The 14,388-nt window shown below is 38.4% G+C and overlaps 2 protein-coding genes across 3 annotated transcripts; both read right to left on the bottom strand.

Moving 5' to 3' along the window:
• Positions 1-537: 537 nt before the first annotated feature.
• tgfb5 (transforming growth factor, beta 5) lies at positions 538-9,067 on the bottom strand. Of its 2 annotated transcripts, XM_043257591.1 has the most exons (8): positions 8,352-9,067; positions 7,071-7,645; positions 5,401-5,564; positions 5,074-5,206; positions 4,850-4,960; positions 4,198-4,375; positions 1,712-1,862; positions 538-1,248 (listed from the first exon to the last, which is right to left on the bottom strand). In XM_043257591.1, exons 2-8 carry the CDS (start codon positions 7,417-7,419, stop codon positions 1,090-1,092), a joined length of 1,245 nt encoding a protein of 414 aa, XP_043113526.1. In that variant the 5' UTR covers positions 7,420-7,645; positions 8,352-9,067; the 3' UTR covers positions 538-1,089. The 2 variants fall into 2 exon arrangements, with proteins under 2 accessions (XP_043113526.1, XP_043113527.1); XM_043257592.1 differs by lacking the exon at positions 8,352-9,067 and having other exon boundaries at positions 7,071-8,330.
• Positions 9,068-12,852: 3,785 nt separating this feature from the next.
• On the bottom strand, positions 12,853-14,363 carry trmt112 (tRNA methyltransferase activator subunit 11-2). Its single transcript, XM_043257593.1, has 4 exons — positions 14,166-14,363; positions 13,701-13,802; positions 13,423-13,515; positions 12,853-13,210 (listed from the first exon to the last, which is right to left on the bottom strand). Exons 1-4 carry the CDS (start codon positions 14,238-14,240, stop codon positions 13,112-13,114), a joined length of 369 nt encoding a protein of 122 aa, XP_043113528.1. The 5' UTR covers positions 14,241-14,363; the 3' UTR covers positions 12,853-13,111.
• Positions 14,364-14,388: the final 25 nt, after the last annotated feature.

Below are 14,388 nucleotides of genomic sequence, written 5' to 3'. Positions count from 1 at the left end.
AAGGACACGTTGAGGCTTTATAGGCAGAACGAAAACAAACGGGCGATATGTAGGCCAAGTCAACATTCCTTCCGACTTCCCACAGATCAGTCGAAATTATATCGCTCAGCATTATAGGGTGTGGATGGCACTGCCAGATTATACAAATCAAAGCCATCACATGGTGCGTTTGAAACGCGTCCTACGGGCGATTTCGACTCGGTGGGTCGGCCCGCTTTTCGCCCACTGTTCTTTTTGCCATGTCACCACAAACCCTGAACCCCAAGCGTTTAAATTTGGCGTTCTGTGAGTGGTCGGTGTCTGGAAATTGTTCACATCCTGTTTACGTCGGAGATTTTCTAACCTCGAACCGCATCTGGTTGTTGAGTCCACTAGTCAAATCTGCATTTTCAGCGAGTGCAGACCACACAGTTATCGTTTGAAGAAAAAAAGGAAACCTTGAGAGCAGGCCACTGGCTGGGCCGTATGTTGAATAAATATAAGCCGCAGCCAATAATCTACTTCTATAAATGGGACAGAATGAACAAAAAGGCCACATAATACTATTATCTAATCAAAATTTATTGTATTTAGCAAATAAACACATATAAACATCACCAAAACTATTTACACTTGCAAAAATATAAACCGATCTACAGTAAACTTCGTACAAAATCTAAAAAAACATGTACTGCTGGTGTGTATTTTGTGTGTCACTGATGCGATACTGAAAATGCGAGGAGATATTAGTCAAAAAAGCTTATTTATTAGACTATGACCAATGCAGGAGACGCTTATCGCTCCTGTATTGAAGATGCTTGATGTATGATTATACGCTATTCCTCAAACCACATGATTGTAGGTATAAATCACCCGGAAAAAAAAAAAAGCCATTGTCAACGAGACGTTCTTCAGAATATTTGATGTTTGTCAGAAGAACGAAATGCATACAATTTTGGAACGACGTGAGGGTGAGTAAATGTGGACAATTATCATTTCTGGGTGTAGTATCCCTTTAAGATGTCGTTCATTGAGATGTTAGTTTGCTCTCCTCTAATCCACCTGATTTCTGTTCTCCATCTGAGATCTCTGTCTTCTCTCTCCACTGCATCAACGGCACTTGCAGGACCGGACCACCATGTTGGAGAGCTGTTCCACACGGGGGGTTCGTCCAAGGAAATAAACGATGGTAAGGGGCTCCAGGTCCTGAGGAACACAACACGGAGATGCTGATGCTTCTGGATTCATTTTATTATACAGCGGGAGAATCTAAAAGGAAGACAGAGACAGAGTAACACTGTAAGCAGATACAGAAAACAACATCTAAATGAAACATTTCAGAGTCATCTCTCTCCAACACTGCACATACAAGCATATACATGTCAGTGCCTTTCAGCTTTAATGACAAAGAGAAGTATAGAGAAGAGCCGTGCTTGTGAAAATGGATCTAGTTTAGAGAAAGAAAGGAATGATTTCTTTGTTGCAGTTTTCCTGGCGTTTATATAAGATTTATTCATCTTACAAATTATTGTTGACAGCAAAAATGCTACAAAATTCATATCAGATTATGTGAGAAAGTGCTATGTGTTGAAGCAAAACAGGCACTGTTTTTGTAATCAGCAACCCTAAATTTGTAAGAAACCAGCATTGTATTTCATTCAGCAAATATGTAATCTTTGAGCTGGCAACCCTGATCCAACCTTCAAACATGTTCGGTCTGATCAATATTTACCATGTTGTAGTGGTTGTCTGCGCTCCATAGGTAAGGACAGTTCCCCGCACAGAAATTAGCTTTGTACCCTTTTGGCTCATGGATCCACTTCCAGTTCAAGTCCCGACGAAAATCGATATACAGAGACCTCAGGCAGCAGCCCTGATCAGTCCTGGAGGAGAAAAAAACGATGGGTTGCAATGCCTCATGCTGTGTTTAAAAAGTAGTTTATAAGAGCAGCAGATTTGATAGTTTTATTTCAGTTTTAGTTTTTCGTTTTATTTCCAGTTTTAGAGCTTCAACTAAATGAAACTAAAGGAAATGTGTTTAATTTTTGGATCTAATATTTTACTTTATTTCATCTTAATATCAATTGACAAAACTATATTCTTAAAGGGATACTCCACCCCAAAGTTAAAATGTTGTCATTAATCGCCCTCATGTCGTTCCAATCCTGTAAAAGCTTTGTTTGTCTTTGGAGCACAATTTAAGATATTTTGGATGAAAACCAGGAGGCTTGTGGCTGTCCCATTGACTGCCAAGTAAAGAATACTGTCCAGAAAAGTATGAAAGACCTGGTCAGAATAGTCCATCTGTCTTTTGTGGTGCAATCTGAATGTTATGAAGTGACAAGAATACATTTTGTAAGCAAAGAAAATAAAAATAACTACATTTATTCATTAATTTGTCTCCTCTGTGTCTTCAGCTTCATTTTGGAGAGTATCCACTGAACGCAAAGCGTGTACACGGTTCTGTATCAGTTGCGCCACACAAATGTTTTACTTGAAATCAAAGCAGAAAAACATATAGAAAACATATTGTGTTGCGACTGACAGAACTGCGTATGCTGTTTGCGTTTAGTGGAGACTCTCCAAAATGGAGCTAGAGATGCAGTTGTTGAATAAATGTAGATATTTTTATTTTCTTTGCATACAAAAAGCATTCCTGTCACTTCATAACGTCATGGCTAAACAATTGATGGTGGATGAACTATTCTGTCGATGTCTTCCAAACTTTTCCGGACCTTTATAGTATATTACTTCGCAGTCAATGGGACAGTCACTAGTCTCCAAAATATTTTGTTTTCATCCAAAATATCTTAAATTGTGTTCCAAAGATGAATGAAGCTTTTACGGTCGTGGAAAAACATAAGGGTAATTGATTAATGGCAAAATTTCCATTTTGGGTTGGAGTTCCTATTTAATATTATAATTCTATATTCTTATAGTGACCCTATTATGAAAACATCCTGCAGGATTTTAAATCTCCAAGTGAACATAACATTACTGTCTCTCAGCAGAAAGAATGACTATGCACGCTTGAAACGAACGTATCCATGGCCATTTTGTGTTGAAGTAAATTGTAGCATATTGCCTGTCCACTTGTCTTTTTGCGTTGGTCTGATAAAAATGCAAATTAGTTTTTTGCCACTAGGTGTTGCTATCAGAGCGTTAAAATAAATGCATGTTATAAGACAATAAAAGTTTTTTTTGACCTTGCATGTATGTTGGTCTGTTGTTGGGAACTCGGAAAACCAAAAGAACCTTTCATTACCCATAATAGAGGCACTTTAAAAAAAGTAATAATACACAATTTACTTTTTGTTCCATGGAAGAAGTAATGCCAGTTTGTAAAAACACTGTAAATTATGTGAGCAAATGATGACAGAATTGTCATTTTTGAATGGACTAACTCTTGAATAAAAGTATTGACTCCAGCAACAAATTTAGATTGGACCTAATTGTGACCATTTCTATGTTGCTTAGCACAGAGGAACCACTCCACATAACAAATACAATTTAAAAGAGCATTTACTCCCAGGATAGACAAGACGCAGACTGCATATCAGACATGACACTCCCTGGGCGAGTCGCTGCATGCGTTTTGTGGGTGTGTGATGCAATATAATCTAGACTACTATTTTACATGCATACGCACTTAGATCAATGTCATCCAGTGTCTCTATTGGTTCCTGATTGGCTTTTAATGCAATGTTTTTGTTGTCCTACTTTAATGGGGGTCTCCTGCGCTTCTACTCAAAGGTTTGGTATCTGACTGACATCGGATGAGAGCTGAATAATGATGCTTCTGTCTTCCAAACGGCTTCTTACAGTTGAAGTGGACTTGATTTATAACTGATGAACTTTATGCTGTAATTGAACTAAACTGAATCAACACTAAATTGACTTAAGACACCATTGTCTTATTGGTGCTACTTTAAAGCAGAATTTGAATCAGAAGTTAAAGTCATTGATTTTGTTATTTTTCTGCTTATTACTAACTTACTACTAATTACTAAGAGTAATCCTTCAGAGCTTTTTGCATCTGTTTTATACTAACATTCATTTTGTCATACATATCATTTTGGCTAATGTGTGCTGGCATGCAACATACAGTTAAGATTAAACAAAAATATTTGATTCTCAGCTAAAAAAAAACAAACAAGCATTCCAGAGACAAACACACACACACACACACACACAGTCTAACACACTTTCTCTCTGTACCGGGAGCATATGGATGTGTCGGCTGCTGATCTTTTCTTGCGGTTTTTCTTGATGGGACTGTCCAGACGGTCGGTGGGCAGCAGAGTTAGTATTAAGTGGGGAGTTTTTGTGCTGAATTCAATCTGTCCTTTAGTCATGCCTGGTCTTCTGTTCTGCTTTATAAGGTCGTCATCAATGCCTAGGAAGGAATCGATCCACAATAAATGATGCAAGTTTCCAGGGACATTAACAATGTTTCACTATCATTTGACAACTAGGAAAACTGTCATTATTTCATTTTTTTTATTTGTTTTATTACAGCATAGTGCATAATCAATTTTTTTAATTCTATATATACCCTATATATGTATGCATTATATATTTCAAATTATGTATTTAATTCTAATTATTTTATGACATGTTTATGACACTATGTTGTTGTTTGAGTTGAATGTTTGCAGTAATTCTCAGTTGAGTAATATCCGTTTTGTTTTCGCACTGATCAAAAGTAACGTACGTGTTACAATGGATTTTGACACAGAGGAAGGCTGTTAAAAGTCAAAACAGACGTTTTAACGATTTAGCCCACATTTATTAAAAGGTTTAAAATTTTCCACCACTTTATTGCCTTTCTTGTTTTCATTAAAAAAATTCAGGTTGATGAGAAAATGACCTGCAAATCTGGCTTCCAACTCTTCACTCTTGTTAGGGACGATATTGTTTGTGGAAGGGACGAACGTACAGCAAGGACAGTGAACGCTGATCTTCAGTCCATGATTTCTCTCTAAAAGAGAAAAGATTATTTTTCTTAGAGGAGGAAACACTTCTCATTTGACTTGCTCGTCTGCTTCATCGAGCAGTAAATATATGTTCAAACCTCCGGATGAACTTACTGACCTCTGAACGCCATCCACTCCTTCACAGTCTCAGTGACGTCGACAGAAAGCCATGCCCCCTTGGCTCGAGGCTCAACTGTTCTGGAGTCGATGTACCTCTGAGACGGTGCTGTCACGCCGTCAGATTTGAGAACCTGTGGGTGTGAAGGGAAAAAAAACAAGTTTATTTAGCTTACCCATTCATTCATTCATCTGCTGGTCTATTTCTTGCACCGAACAGCATGAAAAAAATCTGTGAGGAATCGAACCCTGAGGAATCAGCTGCCGCCGCTCATCTTTGGAACGACCCAAGCCTTTTGTCTGGAAAAACCACATGCGTTTCTCTCACCTGGTATATTTCCACACGCTGCTCTGTGGTGCGCGCCTGTGGGTTTGGCGCTCTGAAGATGCGAAACTCTGCTTTGACCAAAGTACTGGAATTTCGCTCCACGTTGGTGACGTCAAAGCTCACTATCCTGAAGTATGGGCTTTGAGGAACCTGGTTGATTGAGTCTGTGGAACAAAAGCAGGATTCACTTTGGCCTTATTTACACTTTGTGGTCTGTGCGTGGTTTTCAGAGGGTCAACCTCAAGGAAACAGAACTTGCCTTGGTGCCAAAGCAGCAGATGTAATGACTAACCCCTTTCAGCTTCTCAGAGGCCTCACTGAACTCAAGCTGCCTTATTATTAGCAACAAGATTGTATATTAGAGGTATGCTATATATAATAGTTGTTAAATCAAATATATGCCTCAGGGATATTTCCAACACTGTACATTTTTCGAATATGATATGCCCTTTTTGTATATAAACTATGTATGTAAGGGAATGTCACAGAAGCTTGTCCTGGTCATATTTCACCCAAAAATCCAAAGTAAACCCATAATTATTTAGCTTGAAGCAGATTTTTTTCTTTTTTGGGGGGTGAAAACAACTACTTTGTATTATGGCATTATTATAATGAACATTAAGCATGTGTGTGTGTGTGTATTATATATATATATATATATATATATATATATATATATATATATATATATATATATATATATATATATATATATATATATATTATTGTTTTATAGTAGTTTCATATATATTTATATACATACACTTTTTATACCATAATAAATGAAACAATAAATAATAGAGACAGATCACGATTGATATTATTATACAGATATTCATACATTATTCATACTTTTCTTGTTTTGGGGACAAAGACAAAGAAAATCACCAAAGAGGATAATCAAAATAAATTAAAATAATAAATGAATAAATGTATTAAAAATAAAGACGGAGGTTTGTGACAATTTATATCGCAAAACTACTCTTTCTGAAAAATAACGCCTTATAATTGCTCATTTATATTTATATATTTATATTTATATATTTATATTTATATATATATATATATATATATATATATATATATATATATATATTTTTTTTTTTTTTTTTTTACTAATAATCCTGTTAATATAATAATATAATATAGGAATTAAAATATTGCATTCATGAAAAGTCACTATTGATCTAATAAATACTGTTATGCATAAAATTTAATAATATTATAATGAATTATGTTTTTATTGTGTTAAAAAGCACAAAGAAAAACTGAAAATAATACATATCGATTATCTGCCATAAAAAAGCAATACTGATCTAATAAACACTGCTACAAAGACAGTTTAATAATACAATAGGCAATATTAATCATGTTATTATTGTGTTATAATAAAAAACTGAAAACATTATCATTAAATAATATATATCAGGAATAAAAAAAAATTATATGCATCATATTGGTCATATATCAGTTGACATTTATTTATTCATTCATTACTTCATTAAGCAAAATGTAATTTCTAATCTTTCGGAGCTGAAATACAAATCAGCCATGTTTTTTTAAAAGAAAAACTTGAAAACTATACCGTGCACTAGAATTAAGTTTGGTTCACGTACACATCCAGAATCATTCTTCGAACGGGCAATCAGATAAAACTCGGTCTCACTCACTCGTGTCTGTGCGCAGTGGCCTCATATTGATCCGCTGCACCTCTTTGGCGTAATAGTCCTCTTCGCTGCTCTCCCGCTCGCACGCGGCTTCGGCCTGGCGCGCGCGCTCCTTCAGCAGCTCCTTCGTGCTGTTGTAAAGCAGCATCACCTCCACCGGCACCGACTCGGGCGGCGGGCTGGCTTCGGGCTCGGGAGGACTCCGGATGCGCAGCTTGCTCAAAATCTGCCCGCGCACCGCCTCGATCCTTTTCGATTTGTGGTCGTCCAAGTTGTAGGACTGGCACGTGGAGAATCCCTCCGCAGACACGGACAGCTTGAGAACGAGCAACGCTAGATTGACGAACCACATGGCTGAGTGACAGATGAGGGGCTCGGACGCGCTGCTGTATAACGGCCGGTCCGCTCGACGTCCTCGGGGAGGGAGCGCACTGAGCGCGTCTCTAGCGATGGGACAAACCCAAAGTGCGTAGGCTGCGCTTCTGGCGCTCTGTGTTCACCAGGTGAACGAGCCGCTCTTCTGTCGGAGACGAGCTTTCACCTCCTCACGCGCTGCCTGACGGTGGCATTTATGCACTCTATTGAGGGTTTAGAAAAAAAAACAAAAACAAATCAAGAAAGACGATTGCGCAAAGGATATTAGTTGAGCTCGACGTCCGAATTCCGGGTAACTCAAAGATGATCCGTTTTTTTTCCCCCTAAAGGTAATTTTCGAGGCGCAAACGTTTAAGGTACGTCTTATTTCGGCGTCCCTAGCGGTTAGCGAAACAACAACCCACTTAAATGACCTACTTGAAACGGTGTCTTTGTGATCTGTTTGTAAAACAAATACACAATAAAGCGAGGAACGAGTCTAGTTTTACGTTTACGTGATCCGAGCGGAAAGCGCGCGAGCGGCGTGCCGTTGCTATAGTAACCACCCCAGCTACTAATTTTTAGTTTTTTTCCGACGTCGTAGCTAAGCGTTGGGGAGTTTGTTAAGTTTGTTTTGTAAATGTATATAACACGTTAAACGTAGTTCAATATAAGCACTTTCTAAGCGATGATTTGGACATCTTATGGATCAAACCCTCGCCAAAAAAAAAAAAACCCTCCGTGATTCACACCCCGTCTTAGCTACTCGAGCTGAACCAAACGTTAAATATCGGCCGGATTTCTTTGCGTGTTTTGATGACAAGCCTAATACAAGAGTGCATTATTACAGACCAACGCAATAATACGAATCCGTACGGAATCTATAAACACAGCCTTTCCATCACGCTTCCTCGGGTTTTAAGTATTTACCGGTAAGGTAATAAAGGGAACAGTTCCTCATGCTCGTCTGGTATCCAATGATTCAGAGAGAAACTCCAAGTGCTGCTTTGAATTCTTGTGGTTTGTCTTGGAGCTTCAGTGAGGACCGCTAGTGCTTTCTTTTAAAGTGACTCTCCAGCTCCTTTCCCATGATAGCTATAAGAGATCAGGTCAGATTTTATTCTTTTCTTACAGCCTCGAGTCAAGATGCAGAGCTGCCATCCAAAGGTTCAAATCAAGCCCTTGAAGCTGCTTTAGGAAAATAAAATCATCCCACGACAAAGACCGACTGTCTCCAGCACAGAGTTGGAACTGGATTTAATACAAACACAATGAAAAACGCTAGCCTATAGGCTCGGCCTACCAGAACACATCTTTTGCGAAGAGTAATCCGTTTTAAAGAGGAGAGGGGGGGAAAAAAGGACAGACGTCAGAGAAAGCCTTTGAAGGTGTGAACTTAACTACCCTGCTATAATTAAAAACACAAAACCTCTTTGGCTTTCAGAGCTACCGAAAACGTCTCTTCGACAAAACAAGTCCCTAAAGTTTTCTGAAGTTTGAAAGGAAGGAAAAAAACACACACAGCAGCTGTGTGTGGGAGAAAGGGAGGGAGAGAGAGAGAGAAGGAAGGACAAGAGAAGCAGAAAACTACAAGGACTCGATGACAAAAAAGGAGAATATTTTTAGAAAATTGAATTTCGAACATGTCAAGTTCTTAGAAACGTAACAAACATTTGATTTAATGATTTAGGTCTACATTAAGTGAAAAGGTTTTTATTTGTTTATAGCCTATGAATTACATTTAAATGCTTTTGAATGATCATAGATCTTAACATAAGCTTCGTTATGCGTTACATAATAATTAGCTTGTGTTATAATAAAAAGACACCAGAAGAAAGTCTATTTAGCAGTTTTCCTGTGAAATGTTATGTCAGTATTTCTCACAAACTTTTCCAGATGGCATCATTGCATAACAATGCTGACACTTTTTTGGAGTCCGTGTTTCCAAGCAGCAGCCTCATATTTAAGAAAAATCTTTACAAACAGTCAAACATCCACCGCAGCAGGCTGAAGTTACTGACTGACTGCTTCTTAATTTGTTTACCTTGGAAATAAGACAATGTTCTTTTCTAATCCAATATTTCCCTCACGCATTTAACAGACCCGTTTAAAAAAAGCCCCACTGGACACATTTAAAACAGATTTACTGGATATTAATTTCACCCTCCATTTTGTTTCCTGGAGAGAAATGATAGAAATAAAAGGCCTCAATCCAAGCTTCCCCATCCTTTCATTTCGCGCACCCTTCACTTTCTTACTTTACTTCCACTCCCTATCTTTCTTCTCATTGTTAATTACAGTTCACCGTCTACACGATCGTTAATCTTTCGAAAAACAGCTTTAAAGCCGCTCTCTCCACCTCTCCATTATGACATTATTATAGTTTGGCCAAGAGGGCTGTAATTGAACTTCAAGAGAAGGCAGAAGGTATACGACACCAAAAGCCTCGAAGAAATGAGATATTAGGAACCAAAGAGAGACACCAGAGGACTGGGGTTTTTTTTCAAAGGCTGAACCCGTTTCCACGGAGCGGCTACTTTCTTGTTTAAACACGAATTCGTCGTTTGATCTCTGCTTCCGAATGGAACGTGGAATAATCTGACGTGGACGCGGGGCCTCGAGCGCCATCTGGCGGCGGCGGACGGATGAAAGGCGCAGGGCCGCTCTGGTGGTTCTTTGCAGTATTGCAATGTAATATTTAAAAGTGGAGAGCTGGAGAATTTATCCCTTTTTTTTTTCTTTTAACCTCCCTCAAACTAAATATAGTCGCTGCCTTGCCACGTCATCTTGCTCTCAGAGGTTTCTGTGTGATATGAATAAGTCCTTGGCAGAGTTTGTTCCAAGAAACTACTACAGCTGGCCAAGATAATCTCAAACAAGCACACTGACTACAGGCTTACACAGACATATAACGAGACTACGGGAGCTTCGTGGGTTATTGTTGCGAATTATTCAGTGTAGCTGAAATAAAAAGGAACTAGAAATACTTAATGAAAACTGACAACTGAAATACGCTTTAGGTTCGTTAAGTTAAATAACTAAACATACTAAAGAAATAAGAAATAAAAAAATAAACTCTACTAAATATAAAATTAGTAAACCTAAATAGTAATGAAAAACGTAAAAGGTGTGTTTGTGTGTAGTTAATCTTTAACTTAGTGGTTAACCATCTTACATCCACATGGTGATTAACATGACACCTGTTATAATATGAATATAAAACATTATTTACACATAAAATCTCAATTTAGGGACAGATAAAATATTATATATATATATATATATATATATATATATATATATATATATATATATACACATATATACACATATATATACAATAAAACAGAGGTGCTCCTTATATATATATACAAACATATGGATATATAAACGTACACATATACACACACACACACTCATGTTACAAAATCAGTACAGACCAAGAAGTTTGCATTCATGACATCTACTGGATTACTTCTCATCTCAAAAACAAGCTTCAGTTTTTCTTTATTTCACATCAGTTTTATCCTCTCTGCACTTGTAATTGATTACAAAGTACTGTTAGATTCACACTTCTGACAACCCGGCATCAAAACTATGAGTTCCTCGTATTAAAAGGTGGTCGATGTGGGAATAACCTTCCTGTAATGTTAGGGGATAAAGTGTGAAAGACAATCTTTTAGAAAGCATATGTCATATTCTTTTGTCTCCAGGTTCTTCAAAATAGCCACTCTTTGTCTGGACTAAATCTATCTTGATTACTGCATTTTTTGCATCCTGTTGTGTGGTGACTTGCTTATGTCTGTGGAACGATTTGCTTTTGTCATAATCTCTTTGAAGAGTAAAAAGCTTACAAATAAACTTGAATTGAATTGAACACACACACAGTACAGTCACCTGAAATGGTCTTCACTTCACAGGTGTGCCCTGTCAGGTTTAATAAGTGGGATTTCTTGCCTTATAAATGGGGTTGGGACCATCAGTTGTGTTGTGCAGAAGTCAGGTGGATACACAGCTGATAGTCCCACTGAATAGACTGTTAGAATTTGTATTATGGCAAGAAAAAAGCAGCTAAGTAAAGAAAATGAGTGGCCATCATTACTTTAAGAAATGAAGGTCAGTCAGTCCGAAAAATTGGGAAAACTTTGAAAGTGTCCCCAAGTACAGTCACAAAAACCATCAAGCGCTACAAAGAAACTGGCTCGCATATGGACTGCCTCAGGAAAGGAAGACCAAGAGTCACCTCTGCTGCGGAGGATAAGTTCATCCGAGTCACCAGCCTCAGAAATCACAGGTTAACAGCAGCTCAGATTAGAGGCCAGGTCAATGCCACACAGAGTTCTAGCAGCAGACACATCTCTAGAACAACTGTTAAGAGGAGACAGTGTGAATCAGGCCTTCATGGAAGAATATCTGCTAGGAAACCACTGCTAAGGACAGGCTACAAGCAGAAGAGATTTGTTTGGGCTAAAGAACACAAGGAATGGACATTAGACCAGTGGAAATCTGTGCTTTGGTCTGAGTCCAAATTTGAGATCTTTGGTTCCAACAACCGTGTCTTTGTGCAACGCAGAAAAGGTCAACGGATGGACTCTACATGCCTGGTTCCCACCGTGAAGCATGGAGGAGCAGGTGTGATGGTGTGGGGGTGCTTTGCTGGTGACACTGTTGGGGATTTTTAAAAATTGAAGGCATACTGAACCAGCATGGCTACCACAGCATCTTGCAGCGGCATGCTGTTCCATCCGGTTTGCGTTTAGTTGGACCATCATTTAATTTTCAACAGGACAATGACCCCAAACACCTCCAGGTTGTGTAAGGGCTATTTGACCAAGAAGGAGAGTGATGGAGTGCTGCGCCAGATCACCTGGCCTTCAGTCACCGGACCTGAACTCAATCAGATGGTTTGGGGTGAGCTGGACCACAGAGGGAAGGCTAAAGGGCCAACAAGTGCTAAGCATCTCTGGGAACTCTGGAAGACCATTTCAGGTGACTACCTCTTGAAGCTCATCAAGAGAATGCCAAGAGTGTGCAAAGCAGTAATCAAAGCAAAAGGTGGCTACTTTGAAGGACCTAGAATATGACATTTTCAGTTGTTTCACAATTTTTTTGTTATGTATACAATTCCACATGTGTTAATTCATAGTTTTGATGCCTTCAGTGTGAATCTACAATTTTCATAATCATGAAAATAAAGAAAACTCTTTGAATGAGAGGGTGTGTCCAAACTTTTGGTCTGTACTTTATATATAAACTGAAGAGACACAAAAGCAACTGAAACTTAAACAATATTTATATTTACAACACACTATTATTATTATTATTATTATTATTATTATTATTATTATTATAAGAAACTGATATTATTTGTAGGTCGCACCAACAAGTAATAGCAGACTAATTGTTTAGAAAAAAAGAATCTACTAATACCTAAATCAATACACATTTATTTTGTATTTTACAAAGCACAATATATAATGACAGAAACAACAAAAAGTTAATTCTCATAGTAACCAAATGCAAAGTGACCTCAAGTTTAGAGACAGTAGTTGTATGACTCTATAAATCAGAAAAACCTGTGAATTACGGTCTTATGCTTCTCTCCATTATCACTGGAATAAAATGCCACTTCCAAAATGTGGGTCTGATAGTTGATATCTTTCCTTTTGGGACGCGTGTAGCATCTTGATCTACTCGCCTTCATTGAGTAACATGTTGGGAACACCTTTGGAGATTGGGAACTCTCTGCCAGATTCGGGACACTGTAAACATCCCTCTATAACCTCAACCTATGAAGAAAGAGAACAACGCTATTAGCATTCATTCTCAAATGGGAATTAACCGGAATGCTATACTGGATTTCATTTTTTTGCTCCTGGGGCACATGGGAACTCAATAAACGCTTCTGAGAACCCCGGACGTGAGAAAAGGGACCACAGGAAGCTACTAAACCGTTACCAAAACATTCAGCACTTCCTATAAGACATCTGATGGGTCTCACCTCCAGAAGGATCCTGTGAACTTTACGCAGGAACTCCTCATCGTTTTCATAGTCTTGCATGAGAGCGCCGGGCAGGTCTTGAGTCTGTCCGAGCTGTTAAAAACACCTCATGAATCCACAATTGTGAGTGATGCAATGGGAGATATGTTAATATCAGCAGATACTGATGCGTGGCGCACAGACAAAGATCGATGCTTTTTAAACGGTACCTACTGGAAAGCTGTACAAATTCAGCCTCTTATTAAATATCACTGAAATGACACATGATCTCCACTCACCCATTCCGCTGCCTGGATCAAAGCGCTCCACTCCAGCTTAGGAATCATTCGCCTCACAAACTGAGCATTGAACTCCAGCTCGTTCACTTTCACTTCTGTTGCCTTCATTCACGAGAAGACAGAGAGTCAGATTCAACATTCAAAACGCATAAAATACACACACACACCTTTTACAGCTGCATACAACTACGCATTAATCTTCGGCAGTTGACATTTCAAGCTCCGACACTCACGTTGATTTAACTTATTTCCCGCGTACGTTTAAATGTAGAATTAAAACCTTAACTTCACAGAAACGCGGCTTCCCTGTAACCACGAGCGATGTGATCCTAAAAAAAGCTTGCAAGTTAGGTTTTGCAGTTTAAAATCCGCCCTAAACGACTGCTGCGTGCTGCGTTAATGTGTAACGTCGTCTCAAAACTATATAATAATTATTAATAAAACTGCACTGTGCGTCAAGCTCACCTTGATAATAAGTGGATATCCTTTAGTCACACCTTTCACGTGGGATGTTAACATGTTATGTGTTAAAAGCTTCATTTTGACACTATGTGGCTATGTATTTCAGAAGCAAAGTTTACGGATTATAAAAACGTTACGTTACAAACAACAACCACATGCGTTTTGGCGATGAATGTATTGCAACCTCTAAAACAAGCCCACGGGGAAACAAAAGCGCGGTGTATTT

The sequence above is a fragment of the Puntigrus tetrazona genome, chromosome 14 (assembly GCF_018831695.1).
Source record: "Puntigrus tetrazona isolate hp1 chromosome 14, ASM1883169v1, whole genome shotgun sequence".
NCBI lineage: Eukaryota > Metazoa > Chordata > Actinopteri > Cypriniformes > Cyprinidae > Puntigrus > Puntigrus tetrazona.
This window is presented reverse-complemented; position numbering and strand designations above follow the sequence as displayed.

Bases quoted from the DNA above. Each gene is read 5' to 3' on its own strand.
- trmt112 (XM_043257593.1), bottom strand. From the start codon at position 14,240: ATGAAGCTTTTAACACATAACATGTTAACATCCCACGTGAAAGGTGTG. The intron at 13,803-14,165 runs GTGAGCTTGACG...TCGTGAATGAAG, and splicing joins GATATCCACTTATTATCAAG to GCAACAGAAGTGAAAGTGAA. The intron at 13,211-13,422 runs GTGAGACCCATC...CTTTCTTCATAG, and splicing joins TTCACAGGATCCTTCTGGAG to GTTGAGGTTATAGAGGGATG.
- tgfb5 (XM_043257591.1), bottom strand. From the start codon at position 7,419: ATGTGGTTCGTCAATCTAGCGTTGCTCGTTCTCAAGCTGTCCGTGTCT. The intron at 5,207-5,400 runs GTGAGAGAAACG...TCACACCCACAG, and splicing joins AGCGTGTGGAAATATACCAG to GTTCTCAAATCTGACGGCGT. The intron at 1,249-1,711 runs GTAAATATTGAT...TCTTCCTTTTAG, and splicing joins CAGACAACCACTACAACATG to ATTCTCCCGCTGTATAATAA.